The sequence below is a fragment of the Postia placenta genome, assembly GCF_002117355.1.
Source record: "Postia placenta MAD-698-R-SB12 unplaced genomic scaffold POSPLAscaffold_10, whole genome shotgun sequence".
NCBI lineage: Eukaryota > Fungi > Basidiomycota > Agaricomycetes > Polyporales > Adustoporiaceae > Rhodonia > Rhodonia placenta.
In genome coordinates this window covers 1,225,419-1,238,687 of record NW_020169841.1, presented here as the reverse complement: position 1 = coordinate 1,238,687, position 13,269 = coordinate 1,225,419, and the positions used below count along the sequence as shown (strand labels likewise).

General features: G+C 51.5%; 6 protein-coding genes across 6 annotated transcripts; 4 read left to right on the top strand and 2 right to left on the bottom strand.

The window, feature by feature from the left end:
- Positions 1-800: 800 nt before the first annotated feature.
- Positions 801-2,477, top strand: POSPLADRAFT_1047967 (hypothetical protein; the record flags this gene model as incomplete). Its single annotated transcript, XM_024479399.1, has 2 exons — positions 801-1,006; positions 1,043-2,477. The coding sequence occupies 2 exons, from the start codon at positions 801-803 to the stop codon at positions 2,475-2,477; spliced, it is 1,641 nt and encodes a 546-aa protein (XP_024337341.1).
- Positions 2,478-2,896: 419 nt separating this feature from the next.
- Positions 2,897-4,809, bottom strand: POSPLADRAFT_1147331 (hypothetical protein; the record flags this gene model as incomplete). Its single annotated transcript, XM_024486051.1, has 7 exons — positions 2,897-3,027; positions 3,084-3,532; positions 3,586-3,751; positions 3,811-3,954; positions 4,015-4,135; positions 4,193-4,434; positions 4,491-4,809. The coding sequence occupies 7 exons, from the start codon at positions 4,807-4,809 to the stop codon at positions 2,897-2,899; spliced, it is 1,572 nt and encodes a 523-aa protein (XP_024337340.1).
- A 364-nt stretch (positions 4,810-5,173) lies between these two features.
- Positions 5,174-6,402, top strand: POSPLADRAFT_1183089 (hypothetical protein). The gene is made up of 7 exons (XM_024488976.1): positions 5,174-5,253; positions 5,323-5,361; positions 5,421-5,472; positions 5,531-5,629; positions 5,686-5,771; positions 5,831-6,030; positions 6,081-6,402. Exons 1-7 carry the CDS (start codon positions 5,241-5,243, stop codon positions 6,117-6,119), a joined length of 528 nt encoding a protein of 175 aa, XP_024337339.1. The 5' UTR covers positions 5,174-5,240; the 3' UTR covers positions 6,120-6,402.
- Positions 6,403-6,440: 38 nt separating this feature from the next.
- On the bottom strand, positions 6,441-7,501 carry POSPLADRAFT_1040629 (hypothetical protein). The gene is made up of 7 exons (XM_024477771.1): positions 7,481-7,501; positions 7,384-7,419; positions 7,291-7,330; positions 6,999-7,225; positions 6,781-6,885; positions 6,638-6,719; positions 6,441-6,584 (listed from the first exon to the last, which is right to left on the bottom strand). Exons 2-7 carry the CDS (start codon positions 7,411-7,413, stop codon positions 6,547-6,549), a joined length of 522 nt encoding a protein of 173 aa, XP_024337338.1. The 5' UTR covers positions 7,414-7,419; positions 7,481-7,501; the 3' UTR covers positions 6,441-6,546.
- A 923-nt stretch (positions 7,502-8,424) lies between these two features.
- POSPLADRAFT_1075152 (hypothetical protein) lies at positions 8,425-11,146 on the top strand (the record flags this gene model as incomplete). Its single annotated transcript, XM_024482785.1, has 10 exons — positions 8,425-8,600; positions 8,655-8,696; positions 9,160-9,195; positions 9,249-9,355; positions 9,412-9,701; positions 9,759-9,810; positions 9,873-10,009; positions 10,062-10,639; positions 10,700-10,821; positions 10,877-11,146. 10 exons carry the CDS (start codon positions 8,425-8,427, stop codon positions 10,915-10,917), a joined length of 1,581 nt encoding a protein of 526 aa, XP_024337337.1. The 3' UTR covers positions 10,918-11,146.
- A 280-nt stretch (positions 11,147-11,426) lies between these two features.
- POSPLADRAFT_1058711 (hypothetical protein) lies at positions 11,427-13,208 on the top strand (the record flags this gene model as incomplete). Its single annotated transcript, XM_024481073.1, has 10 exons — positions 11,427-11,464; positions 11,516-11,727; positions 11,776-11,888; positions 11,945-12,195; positions 12,254-12,315; positions 12,363-12,435; positions 12,490-12,650; positions 12,701-12,846; positions 12,910-12,980; positions 13,043-13,208. The coding sequence occupies 10 exons, from the start codon at positions 11,427-11,429 to the stop codon at positions 13,206-13,208; spliced, it is 1,293 nt and encodes a 430-aa protein (XP_024337336.1).
- Between the last annotated feature and the right edge of the window lie 61 nt (positions 13,209-13,269).

Genomic DNA, 13,269 nt, shown 5'->3' with positions numbered 1-13,269 from the left:
TGCCAGAGTGTGCGAACTAGGAATGGAAGTTATGGAACACATCATCAAGTGAGCGATGTTCCCCTCTGGGAGAGTCAACGATACTATACGGCAGGTTACTGCTAGAGTGGTAATACAACTACCCAAAATCCTGCATTTTTTCCGAATAAAGTTTGCATATGAATGTATGTTACTATATGATTAGTTCCGTTCAAAATTGCCGCTTAAATCTCGCTGGAAAACAAGCGACATTTAAGCGGCCAAAAGCAGCGAGCAGAATCTGAGCTCGCCTCCTCGAGCAGCGACATTTAAGCGACTGCTCGTCGCAAGCGCTCGCAGATTCTGGCTCACGGCCATGTCACGCTTGCATGATTCGCCAACCTGATTGGCTGCTCAGCCCTTCGCGAGCCGAGAACGTGATCAAATCACGGCTGCGTCACGCTTAGTCGTCTGTGACGCTTTCAGCGACCTTTCAGCGACCTTTAGCCACATTTGGGCGCTCAAAAAGCAGCGAAAAGTCGCTTGTTTTCCAGCGGGATTTAAGCGGCAATTTTGAACGTACCTATTGTTCTTCAAGATGAAAGTTGCCATATCTAGTAGTAGCGTCTCGCCACTTTGCTTTGAGCGGTCAGATCTCAGATCGGCATCATCAATGATCATGGGCGCCACATTTGCAAAGCCACCAACTCTTCATCTACCGCCACTTAGCTATATATACGTTATGAAACCATTTCTCCATCCACAACTCCCTCGTGCATCTGCATGAACTTAGGCTTCAGCTCTAGCGCCCAACCTACATCGACATCGGTGAACACATTGCCATGGCTCGTGACGATGGCACCAGCGCCGACCCCAAGGTCGATGAGGCTCGCAGTCTGCTTGACCAAGAGATTACGCAACTCAAGCAGTCTATACACCACCTCAGCGTCCGGCGCAACATTCTGGCACCAGTCTCACGCCTCCCAGTGGAAATGCTCACCGAGATCTTCCTTCAAAGTGCAGATGATGAAAGCGATCCAATAAGAAAGTGCGTTACACAGGACTCCCTTGCCCAAACTTGCAGGTACTGGCGCGGTGTGGCCCTTCAAACTGCGCAGCTATGGACTCGTATCGAAGTCAAGAACGAGGCGTGGGTTCAACGTCTACTGAATCTCTCTAAGAACCTTCCGGTCACCGCCTGTTTCGATGCTCGGTTTGGATTTACCCCGGATAACTACCAAGGTGGTCTGTTGCTGGCAGAACATCCCGGTCGTCTGCGTGGTATCAGAATCATAGTGGCTGCACCATACGAGACGATACTGTGTGATCTACTCAAACAGATCCCTGCGCCTGCACTGGAATCTATAGTATGGGAAGACACTCATCGCTCTGAATCTCAAGATCCCAACTCGATTGCATCCAACTTGTTCAAGGGCAACACGCCTTCACTCAAACGGATAGACCTCCATCATTGCGGCTGGCAATGGAACTGCATGCTCTTTCGCAACAGTGTCACGCGTCTGGTCCTTGACAGGAGTTTCACACCGTGCAATCCGTCACTGCTGCAGCTCGCGAGCGCACTAGTCCGGATGCCTATGCTTGAATATCTTGAGCTCGAGGACATTCAAGCTACTCCGCATCATTCAGCCTTCCCTAACCCCATCCCGGAACTGTGCCTATCCCGCCTCAAGTTTGTTCGCATCATTGCTTCCACAGCATCCTGTGTGAGTATCCTGTCAGTGCTCTCGGTCATCCACCCAGAAGCACAGATAGAACTCGATTGCACCCTCGAAGATGACTATGACACGACACACGTTTGGCGTCTCGGTTACGAGATACGTGGGCTATGTCGACGGAGCACGACTACCGATGAAGGAACGCAGTACCGCAGCTTGATGATGCTCGAGCAACCCGATCCTGATGAATTGTGTCTATATCTATACGCTTGGACAGCCTCTCTCGCGACGGAGGTCCTACCAGTCTCTCGCAGTCAATGTTCTCTTCAAATTTGTCTACGTCCAGGATATATGCCCTTCACGTACAAAGCGGCGCTCATAGAAGATATACTCAGCGGCGAGTTCCCCTTCGAGAATGTTGAGTCGCTTCATTTGGCTCCCCCTCTAACTGAACCCCGACTCGGCATGTATAATTGGGCTGCTATCATGCTGAACACCTGCCAGCGTCTCAAAGAACTATGGCTAGTGGGTGAACTTACCGGATGCGTGCTCGGAGCTCTCGCTGACTTATGTGAGCTCAACGGAACCGAAGACGGCGAGTTCGTCCTATGTCCTCTTCCTCTCCAAACATTGCAGCTGGTAACTCTCGAGGACGTCGATTTTGCGAGATCCGGCCAAGGTGAGGAGTCAGCAAGAGTCCAGCTGTTCCGCATGTTGGTCCAGCATCGGACTTGGGGGCAGGGAGATGTGCAAGTCCGCCTATGTTTGTGTCATAACGTCGACATCATTGGCCAAGAGATCCAAGTCTGGAGGAACATAACTGTATCGGACGAAATTAGTTGATTGACTAGCATTGAAAGGACGTTTGCGCTTTGTTGGTGGGAACATTCCACTGTATCTATGGTTATTCTATGTTTTGTTATGTTGCCATGTATGCAGGTTCTTGTATTGCTGTAATGTTTTCGGGAAAATTCTAGACCTGGAATACGAGAGAGATCGACGCGAGCTCCTGTGAGCGCAAGCTATGGCCTGGCATCAGTTTGACCGACCCCTATGCATTAACGCCCGTCACACCGAGGACGTTCTCTGCGCTCAGATCCAGTTGACGTGATGATTGATCCCACTCAATTAAGTAGTAAAGCTCATCGATAGATCTGCATGCTTATAGCTTGAGCTAGGGATGTGGTAAGGAGGCGACACTACTCATTATCCTCCCTGATCCTATATCCGAGTGACGAATTCGCAGCACCCGTGAGCAGAACTCACTTGCCGATGCAAAAATCACGGAATACAGCGTCAAGAATGTCCTCAACGTCAATCGTTCCCGAGACCTTGCCCACGGCCTGTGCAGCATACCGAAGTTCCTCTGCGGCGAACACAACATCTGCAGAAGCTAGACATGTACCTCGTTAAGCGGCGAGGCTCCTTTGGCTGTAAGGGTACACTTACAGTAGTCCAAGAAAGCACGGAGAAACTGGAGAGCATCCTCGAGGTGCGCACGGTGCCTGGCGTGTGTAATGAGGGGCTCTTCTCGATGCGCTTCATGTTCTTGCAGTAGGTCAAATCTATGTACATGATCAGTATGCGAGAGGCAGGCTTGAAATGTCACCGACCGCTGCTGGAGAGCTTGGGCAAAGTTGTCGAGGAAGGCATGCGTACATTCGCCTGTAGTCAAACTGACACTCCAAGCTTGCTCCGTGCCGATGCTTGTATGTAGATGATCGAGAGGAATATGCGTTAGGTCGACTGCGTCCATTTTATTCAGTAGTATAAACGTGTCCCGGCCAATGAGGGATGACACCGCGGGTGGTATTGTGACTTCAAATTGCTCAGCAGATCGTTGCTGGAGGATCTCGGGCAGCGACAGAACACAAAGCGAGACGTCTGCACCCTGAACCCTACAAACACCGCTCAGAATGAATGAATGCTGCCTTAAGGAGGCCCTGCTCACAGCTTCTCAGCGCGCTCGACGCCAATACTTTCAACGACATCCTCAGTCTGTCGTATACCGGCTGTATCAGCAATGAGCACGGGCAACCCGCCAATATCAAGCGACAATTCCAGAATATCTCGCGTTGTTCCTGGGATCGGGGTGACTATTGCAGCCTCCCGCTGAGCTATACAATGAAATAGTATCGCATGAACGACGCCGATAAACACAACGGATTGCTCTTACCAAGAAAGTTCAGTAAGCTGCTCTTGCCTGCATTGGGAGGTCCAAAAATCGCCAAGCGTATGCCCGATCGCAATATTTCCCCTCTCCGGCTATCTGCTAGATGCGCTTCAAGCGTGCGGCAAAGATCTTGCACCCGTAACCTAGCTGTAAGATAATAGCCTCAGAGATGAAGATATATACGTGTTTAACTGGGTGATATCTTACCTAGATCGTATGTGCCTTCTTCGATATCTTCTCCTTCCCCAAAATCAATGAGGGCTTCCACGAGTGCCAAGCACTGAATGATCTCTTTTCTGAGCTGCTCAAAACGGACTCTAGTGATGCCCTGAGGTCTGCGTCAGTTTCCGTTGTCAATTCGGAGGTTCTTAGATTGCTCACCCACCCCGGCTGCCTTCAGCGCAGCCCGTCGCTGGCTCTCGGTCTCTGCATTAATGAGGTCCTTCAATCCCTCGACTTGCGTTAGATCAAGGCGCCCGCCTTTGAAAGCACGCCGAGTAAACTCGCCGGGTTCGGCATGCCGAGCAAAAGGGAGATGGGACAACGCTGTTAGGACGGAGGATATAATAGCTCGGCCTGAATGAATATGCAACTCCACAACATCCTCCGTCGTGAAGGATCTCGGCGCTGCGGGGCACCTTTGCATTAGGTGCTGACCTTGACGCAAGCCGAGAGAGACCTACCCTTGAAATAGACCGCAAGACCATCATCCAGGGAGTCCCCCGAGGCAGGGTGAACGATCCCACACTTATACATCTTCCATGGTATAGGTTCTCTTGTTGAACGTTTGCCTTTGCTCGCACTCGAGCCATGACAGACCATAGCTCCCCATATATTCAGAGCATCTGGTCCCGATATCCTGATGACGGCCACGCCAGCTTTCCCCGGAGGAGTCGAGAGCGCATATATCGTGCTCCGCTGCGTATCCGACAACGGCAAATCGACACGCACTTCCGTCAATGTGTGTTGTTGTGCGTTAAATGCACTGCCATCCGTTCGCATGACGCTCGATGTTCCATATCGCCTATCACAATTGCTGAAAGCAACCGAAGAAGCGATGTGCTTGAGGCGGTGCACATTCGCGGCTTGTGATCTTCGGGGAAGCATAGGTGTTCGCAGTGCCTTGATTGCGTTCATAGGGAGCTTCGCCAGGCGGACTTGGATTCTGCAAGCATGGTTGCACTGTGACATATGAGACGACTGTCCTCGACGTCGACGGTGTGCTCGACGAGTCTGCTGTGATGCAAGCTCAGACGCCCAGTATGCAAAGACGTTTTCCCACGGCATCTACTTGCTTGTACTGGTCTTGTAGCGGCAGCATCGCACCGACTATCTCTCTCTCCTCCCTCGCGTGCGGCTGCTAGAAATTTGCCCTTGCCTTTAACTTCTGGTCCTGTCCTTCAATTCTTCATCCGCACAATATCTGAATCAAGATGGGCCAATCACGTTCGCACTGTCTTCTAGTTCTCGAAGCTCTGTCGTATTAACGAGCGGTGTGCCATGTTCCACACACAGCATCCCAATTTATGGAGGACATGCAAAAGCGGTCCAACTGTGCGCGCTGCCGATCTACTACCTTCTATCACCACTGTGACCATGTTTTTTCCCCTCAGTCAATGCGAGTGAGCTGGAACGACTGAAGAAAAGATTCATGAAACTCGACAGGTATTTTACATTGGATCGCATATATTTAGCACTATCCCTAAGGCATGACGCGTCGCAGCGATGGCTCTGGGTCGATAGATAGGGAGGAGTTCCTGCAAATACCGCAGATTGCGAACAACCCGCTCGCGTCACGACTGATCGCCATCTTCGACGAAGAGTCAGTCTACACTCCTTCTGTTTCGTGCTCCGCTACTGATGCCTGCACGATGACAGCGGTGGAGGGACTGTTGACTTCCAGGAGTTTGTCGGTGGGCTCAGCGCATTTAGCAGTCGAGGAGGGCGAGAAGAGAAGCTCAGATGTCCGTATACCCTCCCTTGCCACGCGCCGTATCTTCACCGTTCATCTCACGCTCCTCAGTCGCATTCAAGGTGTATGATATGGACCGAGATGGATATATCTCGAATGGAGAGCTGTTTCTTGTCCTCAAGATGATGGTGGGTAACAACCTCAAGGACGGACAGCTCCAGCAGATTGTCGATAAGACGATCATGGAGGCCGACAAGGATGGCGATGGGAAGTTGAGCTTCGAGGAGTTCGTACAAATGGTCTCAAATACGGTAGGCATGACCATTACTGTCGGAGGTTTTCTCACTGACGCATGCTGTAGGATATTGTCAAGCAAATGACTCTGGAGGACTTGTTCTGATTATGCTGTGCTGTCCTGTACGCTTTCCTGACGAACGCCATACCCTAGCTGTCTATCGCGCATACAAGCAATTGTCGCCCGCATCCCTCCGTTCACTCGCTCGTAGTGTTATCTCTCACGGATCGGTTGCTTCAACCGTAACTTGTACTTTTACTTGCATTCCTCTAGTCGCCTCCCTTGTGTTCCGTAAATTAATGGCAGTCGTGGGTAATCGGGCAGGTTGTGGATCCTCAGGTGGCGATAGCGACTGATGAAGCAGAGGGTTGTTCCTATGTGCCCCACTAAAGTCCGCACTTCAGCTGACATTCACCCCCCATCGAGTTCAAAGCAATGCTCATATTAAGCTGTCAGCTCATGCAACAATGAGACGATTACAAGGAGCGTCACACACGTCCACCTTCTATTGCAATGTCCTGAAATAGACGGATTACATGAGAGAAAGATCGCCAAACTTCTCCTTGTAACCTTTACAAACGCATTAGCACAAGGGCATTGAAAGCCAATAATAGAGATTATACCTGGCACTGTCCACTTGCCCTTCTTGATCATGTTCTCGACGGCCTCGACAATGCGCGGGTGGGCGTTGCCAACCTCCTCCGCCTAATTGGCGCAAGCGGATGGGATGAGTTTGAGGATAGGAGCAAGTACAGGAGGAACGTACAGTGAGGTCCTCGAATGGACGAGCATCCTCAATATTGGCGAGGGTCGCCTGGAGGTCCTTCAACTCGATGTCAATCTTCTCCGTTGTCTCCTTTGCCTTGACCACCTATTCTCCATGTTCCAGTGACCACGTAATGTCCCGTGTTCGCGGAGGACACAAGGGGTAGCAATTCAGAAATTTCGTGAGCGACAATAAGATAAATGCGAAATTCCACATACCGCCTTCGCCTCAAATGTCTCGATCGCCTTAATCTGGGCGTTCACGTCGTACGTGACGGGCTTGAAGTCCCGGAGGATCTTCTCCGCCTCGTCTACGACTGCCTTGTTCTTGAGCACAGAGCGGTAATGTGCGAGGTCGACCGTCGTCGGCTGGGAGGCATATTGCGTCTGAATGCGCTGGGCATCCCCGTGTCGCTTGCGGAAGGCTTGGAGAGCCGCGACGGTCTCTGTTAACATGCATAACGTCGCTCACATCAAGTAGTCAAGACATGTCGGTTAGGCGCAGACGCACCCTTGGAGAGCCCGAGCGAAGAGTAGATACGGGTGAAGTCCTGTGCGACATGTTACACACGTCCCAGAGGTACGCTTGCGCTGGGATGCTCACCACCGCGGCTGCCGCTGCTTTTGAAGCCATTATGAGCTACAACCCGCTAGTATCAGCTTAGACAATCGTGAGTCGCGAGTAGTGAAGCCGTCCTCACAAGAAAATAGTCAGGTTGTGGACGTCGTCACAGATGCAAGTTGCTCGTTCGGACGGTACCGGAAATGGCCGAACACACTCTTAGCGAATCAGATCGCGCGCTCATTCTGTCTACCACTTCTCTTCGCTCAATATTGCCAACGCTCAGAATCCACATCTCAGCGATGTTGAAATCATGAATATACAACGACCCTTGCGAAGTACATTCCTTAACGAAATAACTATGTATACAATCAGGCATCTTAGGGACAGCGAACTGATAGACTACTCAGCCACCAGGAATTGCTGTGCGGCGCATGTACTGGTGTATGTATTGTCCGTCTCTGTGCTCGGCACATTATGCAATGGCCCTCATGCACACTATAATCCGAGGCTTAGACTATTCAAAAAAGATTTGGTCATGGTATGCTGCCAGACTTGACCGAAATCCGAGGGAGTCCGCCTTACCGAGGGAGTGGCCTATACGCCGCCCATCCCGTGTAAGCGTATCATGAACATATAAATATATTTTCTGACATAGCACGAGAGGTAAGTGCAAGGTCCATTTTCAACATACGGGTGCCGAGACAGTCATACCCAGAGGATCGTAGCCGGATGAGACCGGGGTACATCCACGAGCATGTAGCTCCGCCGCGGTTAGTCCGCAGAGGGCCTTTAGGCTTTGGCAGCACCTGCTTTGCCGTCGGGGAAGACCAGACCACAATCGAGAATGAGCAACGGCGAAGAATCCGGACGGTGTCTGGAAGAGTACTGCAGACCGCTGCCAAGGACGAGGCACAGAGGAACGATCGGCCGCCTTCCGGATCTAGGCACGTGACGTTGTTAGTATGTCATATGAGATGGGATCGTTGAGTCCCATTCGGCGCGTACTTAACAAGTCCTGTCGGCTTATCCCCTCCCATCTCACTCTCATCCCCCACTTACTCGTCCCTCCTCTACGCGTTCATGTCGACGAAGACGGCGGCTGTGAATGGCGCGTCGACAGATGCTGCGCGCAAGATCTTCGACGACATCGAGGCTCAGTTCCAACTCGGCCAGGATGCTCTCATCAAAATCACAGAGCAATTTCTCGAGGACTTCCGCCTCGGCTTGTCAGAATACAATCAACCGATGGCAATGATGTATGCTCCTGCTTACTGGAGAAAAACGTGCTTGTAGCTCACGCGCATCATAAGCCCTACATTCGTTACTGGTGTCCCAGACGGTTCAGAGACTGGGTGAGTTACATTCCTGGCTGCTGGACAGACGCGATTTTTCGCATGCATGCATTGCACAGTGGGGAATTGTGCGCTGTAGCCACTGAAATGTGCTGGCAGCGCTGGACTCTCAAAGAGTTTCACTCCGGTCTATGTCCGGTATCGGCGCTGCTCGATATGGCAACCCGGTCGTCTGCAGATCTTCATTCGCTCATCCTCGTCAGTCTGCTTATAATGATTGTGGAAGATCTTCCCATACGGGGAATCTTCAGGTAGACGGTTCCACATGATGTCCGCGCATCACCGCAAAAGTCCTGGTTTGCTAGTTCACAAGCGGTCGACGGCGGTATCCCTATCGTGTGCCTATACTTCCCATACGTTATTATTACCCTCAATGCGTGCTTGGTCTCACGGTTGCACTTGAGCAACCGTGATATGTTTCTGAGTCCCCTTCGGTTGCATGGTTCTGATCGACACTTTGCAGCACGTTCCTAGCGCTCGACCTGGGAGGAACCAACCTGTAAATCCCATCAACGCCCTTTGTGTACAGATACCTGAAGTATTCCTTCACAGACGAGTTTGTGAAGTGACGTTGTTGGGGAACCACGAATTCCGTCTTAAACAGCAGAAGTACAAGGTCTCAGAGACGCTCAAGACGGGTGAAGCCAGTGCACTATTCGGTAAGCCCCAGCTCTCATTATCCGAGAGCCTTTCTGATGTCCTATTCTGTTGCTAGACTACCTGGCAGATTCAGTTGACGCTTTCCTCACCGAGTTCTCCAGCGCCGTTGGTTCGCCCACAGTGACTGATATAGACAACCCTTTTGAACCAACGCCACCGGCTGTCCCACTGGGATTGACCTTCAGCTTCCCTGTTGAGCAGACAGCTCTCAACCAGGGGAAGATCCTCACGTGGACGAAGGGGTTCTCAGCCAAGAATGCGATCGGCAATGACGTCGTCCAACTGCTGCAAGATGCTTTTGACAGGAAGCACTTACATGTCCGCTGTGTTGCACTAGTGAATGATGTTAGTACTGGAAGCGCTATTCTGTCTTGTATGAGTACTTAACGCATATCATAACAGACTGTCGGCACACTGTTGTCACGGGCATACACAGCTGGATCGTGCATTCTCGGTATGTTTGCTACTCCCTGTTTGTCTACTGATTGCCTCTAATCAACTGTGTTTGTCACTCAGGTGCTATTTTCGGAACCGGTACAAATGGCGCATATGTAGAGCGTGTCGAGAACATCACAAAACTCGGCGATTCACCCGCGCGCGCACAAGGCGGGTTGATGATTGTGAACACCGAATGGGGCGCGTTCAACAACACCGTGCGTACATAATTGTTCTCCTCCACTACATCCGCTAACGCACGCCTCATAGCGCACCACGTTGCCGACAACTCCGTATGACAACAAGCTCGACCGTGAATCTATCAACCCGCGCAAACAAGCATTCGAGAAGTTCATCTCGGGCATGTACTTGGGCGAGATTACTCGCAATATCCTACTGTCCCTAATCGACGCCGCCCCTCGATCGCTACTTTTCAACGGCAGATCCAGCACGCCTCTGAACACACATTACGGACTTGACACAGCCGTTGTGAGCGAAATTGAAGAGGCATGGGAGTCCGGGCGTACCGACCGGATCGCCAAAGTGAACGGAACGGTGCCACAGTGGCAATCCGCACATTTCACCGAAGTCAATGCGCTGCCACCGCAAGACGTCGACCGCTTGGAGCGTATCCGCGGCATCCTAATTCAGAGACTCGAGCTTCCCGCAGAGGACGTGTCACTGTGCGATGCGGCGACCGTGCGCTGGGCTGCATCGCTCGTCGCGAACCGCGCGGCCCGGCTGAGCGGGACTGCTATTGCGGCGGTGCTCGTACAGACAGGCAATGCAACGCTTGGCGGCGGTACTTCGGAACCGAGCGAGAACATTATCGTCGGTGTGGATGGCAGGTAAAAGATTCGCCTAGCTGTATAACTGCTGAATTGCTGACAATGCATCCCGTATCTCAGCTTGATCCAACATTACCCGAATTTTCAGACGCGGCTCCGTGCTTCCCTGCAGTCTTTGGTGGGCGAGGCAGTGGAGAAGCGCGTCGAGATCGACCTAGCCAAAGATGGGAGTGGCGCAGGGGGTAAGGAAACGTTAACCTATGTTGCATTAAAAGTCTAACGCGCTCGACCCACTAGCTGCTTTGTGCGCGCTGCAAGCAATCAAGCAAGGTCTCTGAATCCCGTCGACATTAGCAAGAATGTGAACACCTACTATATCATAGGCGCCCGGAGCACTAGTTTTTCTATCATCATTGCAACTTTACGCGCTGGGACTTTTTATTCGTAACATTGTGGTCGACCCTTTACCATTAGCTCCGAAGTAGCGTCTGTATGCCTGGCGGTCGGTGTAGAGAGACAGAACCTGTATCGTAGGCCTTGTTAAATCAACATAGCTATAGACATCGTAGACGTTGAGTCAGAAATTGGCGAACAATCACGCCGACGAGTTATCACACTCAGTAGACGACTATCGCATTGGCCTCGAGTCGGTAGTTACACCGAGTCGATCATGATCGAGATGGAGTGCTAATAAAGAGCGCCCGAGACCATGTAACTTACTTAGGTTCCACGTTGTGTGAGCTTTCCCATAGACAACTCAAATCTCAGTGTTATATACTGAGCTTCTTGTCAGTACATCGTACGGAATTGTGACTGAAACAAAGTATCTTCACTCGAACTAGGCGCAATGGCCATCGACGGTCTGATCATTCTCGACTCGGCAGGGTACGTCATTCATGTTATGCAGATTCAAGGGGTCCTCATGCGGTCCCTTAGACGTCCAATCATCCAGTCCGGATTCCATTCTGTACCACCCGCCTATCCAATCCTGCACATAGACGCGTTGAACAACGCATTGTCGGCGGCCTCTCGCCCAGACGATGTCGACCCGGTCCTGTCTGTTCCTAGCTTGACCATCGATGCGCCGAGCGCATGTTGTCACGCTAAGGTAGCAGACATGCGGCTACTGTGCCCTATAAGCGGAGATGGTAGGTTGCACCAATACGCGGCGGTTTATATCTCTTACAAGCATGCAGTCGACCCGCTGTACGCATTTGCGTTCATGCAAACATTTGTCGACATCCTGCGCGACTATTTCGGTCAATTATCTGCAGAGACACTCAAAGAGAACTTCGACGTAGTCTACCAAGTACGCTGCCTCGAAAATGGGTCAAGAGTCTCACATTCATTCCATCCCCGCGTTAGCTGCTCGAAGAAACTCTTGACTCAGGAGGTCACCCTCTAACTACATCCCCAAATGCGCTCCGCGATATCGTCCTTCCACCATCTCTCCTCAACAAGGTGCTCTCTGTGGCAGGTGTCTCTGGCCTTGCTACCCCACTGTCGAATTCCCAGCCCTTTGCATCGCCCATACCGTGGAGAAAGGCAGGAGTGAGATATAACAACAACGAGATATACTTCGATGTCGCAGAGACTTTAGAAGCAATCATCAACAAGTACGTACAATTGAATGAATGTCGGCCCCCTTCTTGATCACACACCGTATTTTCACAGGAATGGGACACCTGCAGCTAGTAATGTTTGGGGACGGATAGAGTCAAATTGCAAACTTTCAGGTGGGCCGTTGTTATAATCCATGGTTCTGTCCTCATCGCGGCTGTAGGCACGCCGGACCTTCTGCTGACATTCTCAAACTTCCAATCTCTCACTGACTGCTCCTTCCACCCTTGCATCCGGTATGTTGTTCAGTATTGTGTGCACTTCGTCTTGATGACCAAGCGCATGTACAGGCTGCAGCGCTGGGCGCGAGACAAGACGCTGTCCTTTGTCCCCCCAGATGGACACTTCAAGCTCATGGAGTATCGGTATGCACCAGCCTCTGCGTCTACAATGCACCAAGTAGCCGTGCCGTTCTCCCTTCGGAGCAGCATCCAGTTACAAGAACATGGCGGTACGTCCCCTCTTGATAATGGGTTGCTCCTCAATTCACCTAGGCGCAAGGCTCTTTTGACGTAACCTTGTCTTCGCGCCTGACAACACGCGCGATGGACAGCGTAACCATTGAGTTGTTCCTCGGCGAAGGCGCTTCGGGAGCCAGCTGCATTTCGTCGCACAACGCGTCGTGGAGCTTTGACCTGAGAACACTGGTGCGCTGTACTTCTACGCTTATACTAAATGCGAAATTGACAGTACTCACTTCAAACGTATAGACTTTGAAGTGGGAACTCAAGAACGTGCAGCCTTCGGGGAATTACACTCTGCGGGGCACGTTCACGTCCACGTATGTTGCGATCTCCCACTTGATTACCGACGCTCTCGACTAACTACCTTCGTCACGGTCAGCACCCAGATTCCTCGTCCGTCAAGGGCGTTCCGCGTGCGCTTTGACATTATGCAGCATACATTCTCCGCTTTGAAGATCGACCAGTTGAAATTGGCGGGCGAGATGTACAAGCCTTACAAGGGCATGAGGGGCCGATCTGCCGGCGACATTGAGTGGCGATGGTAGTTATGGCCTGTCAGGTTGTAGAGTGTTGCATAGGTCCAGTTTGCAAGAGAGGGGACTGGAT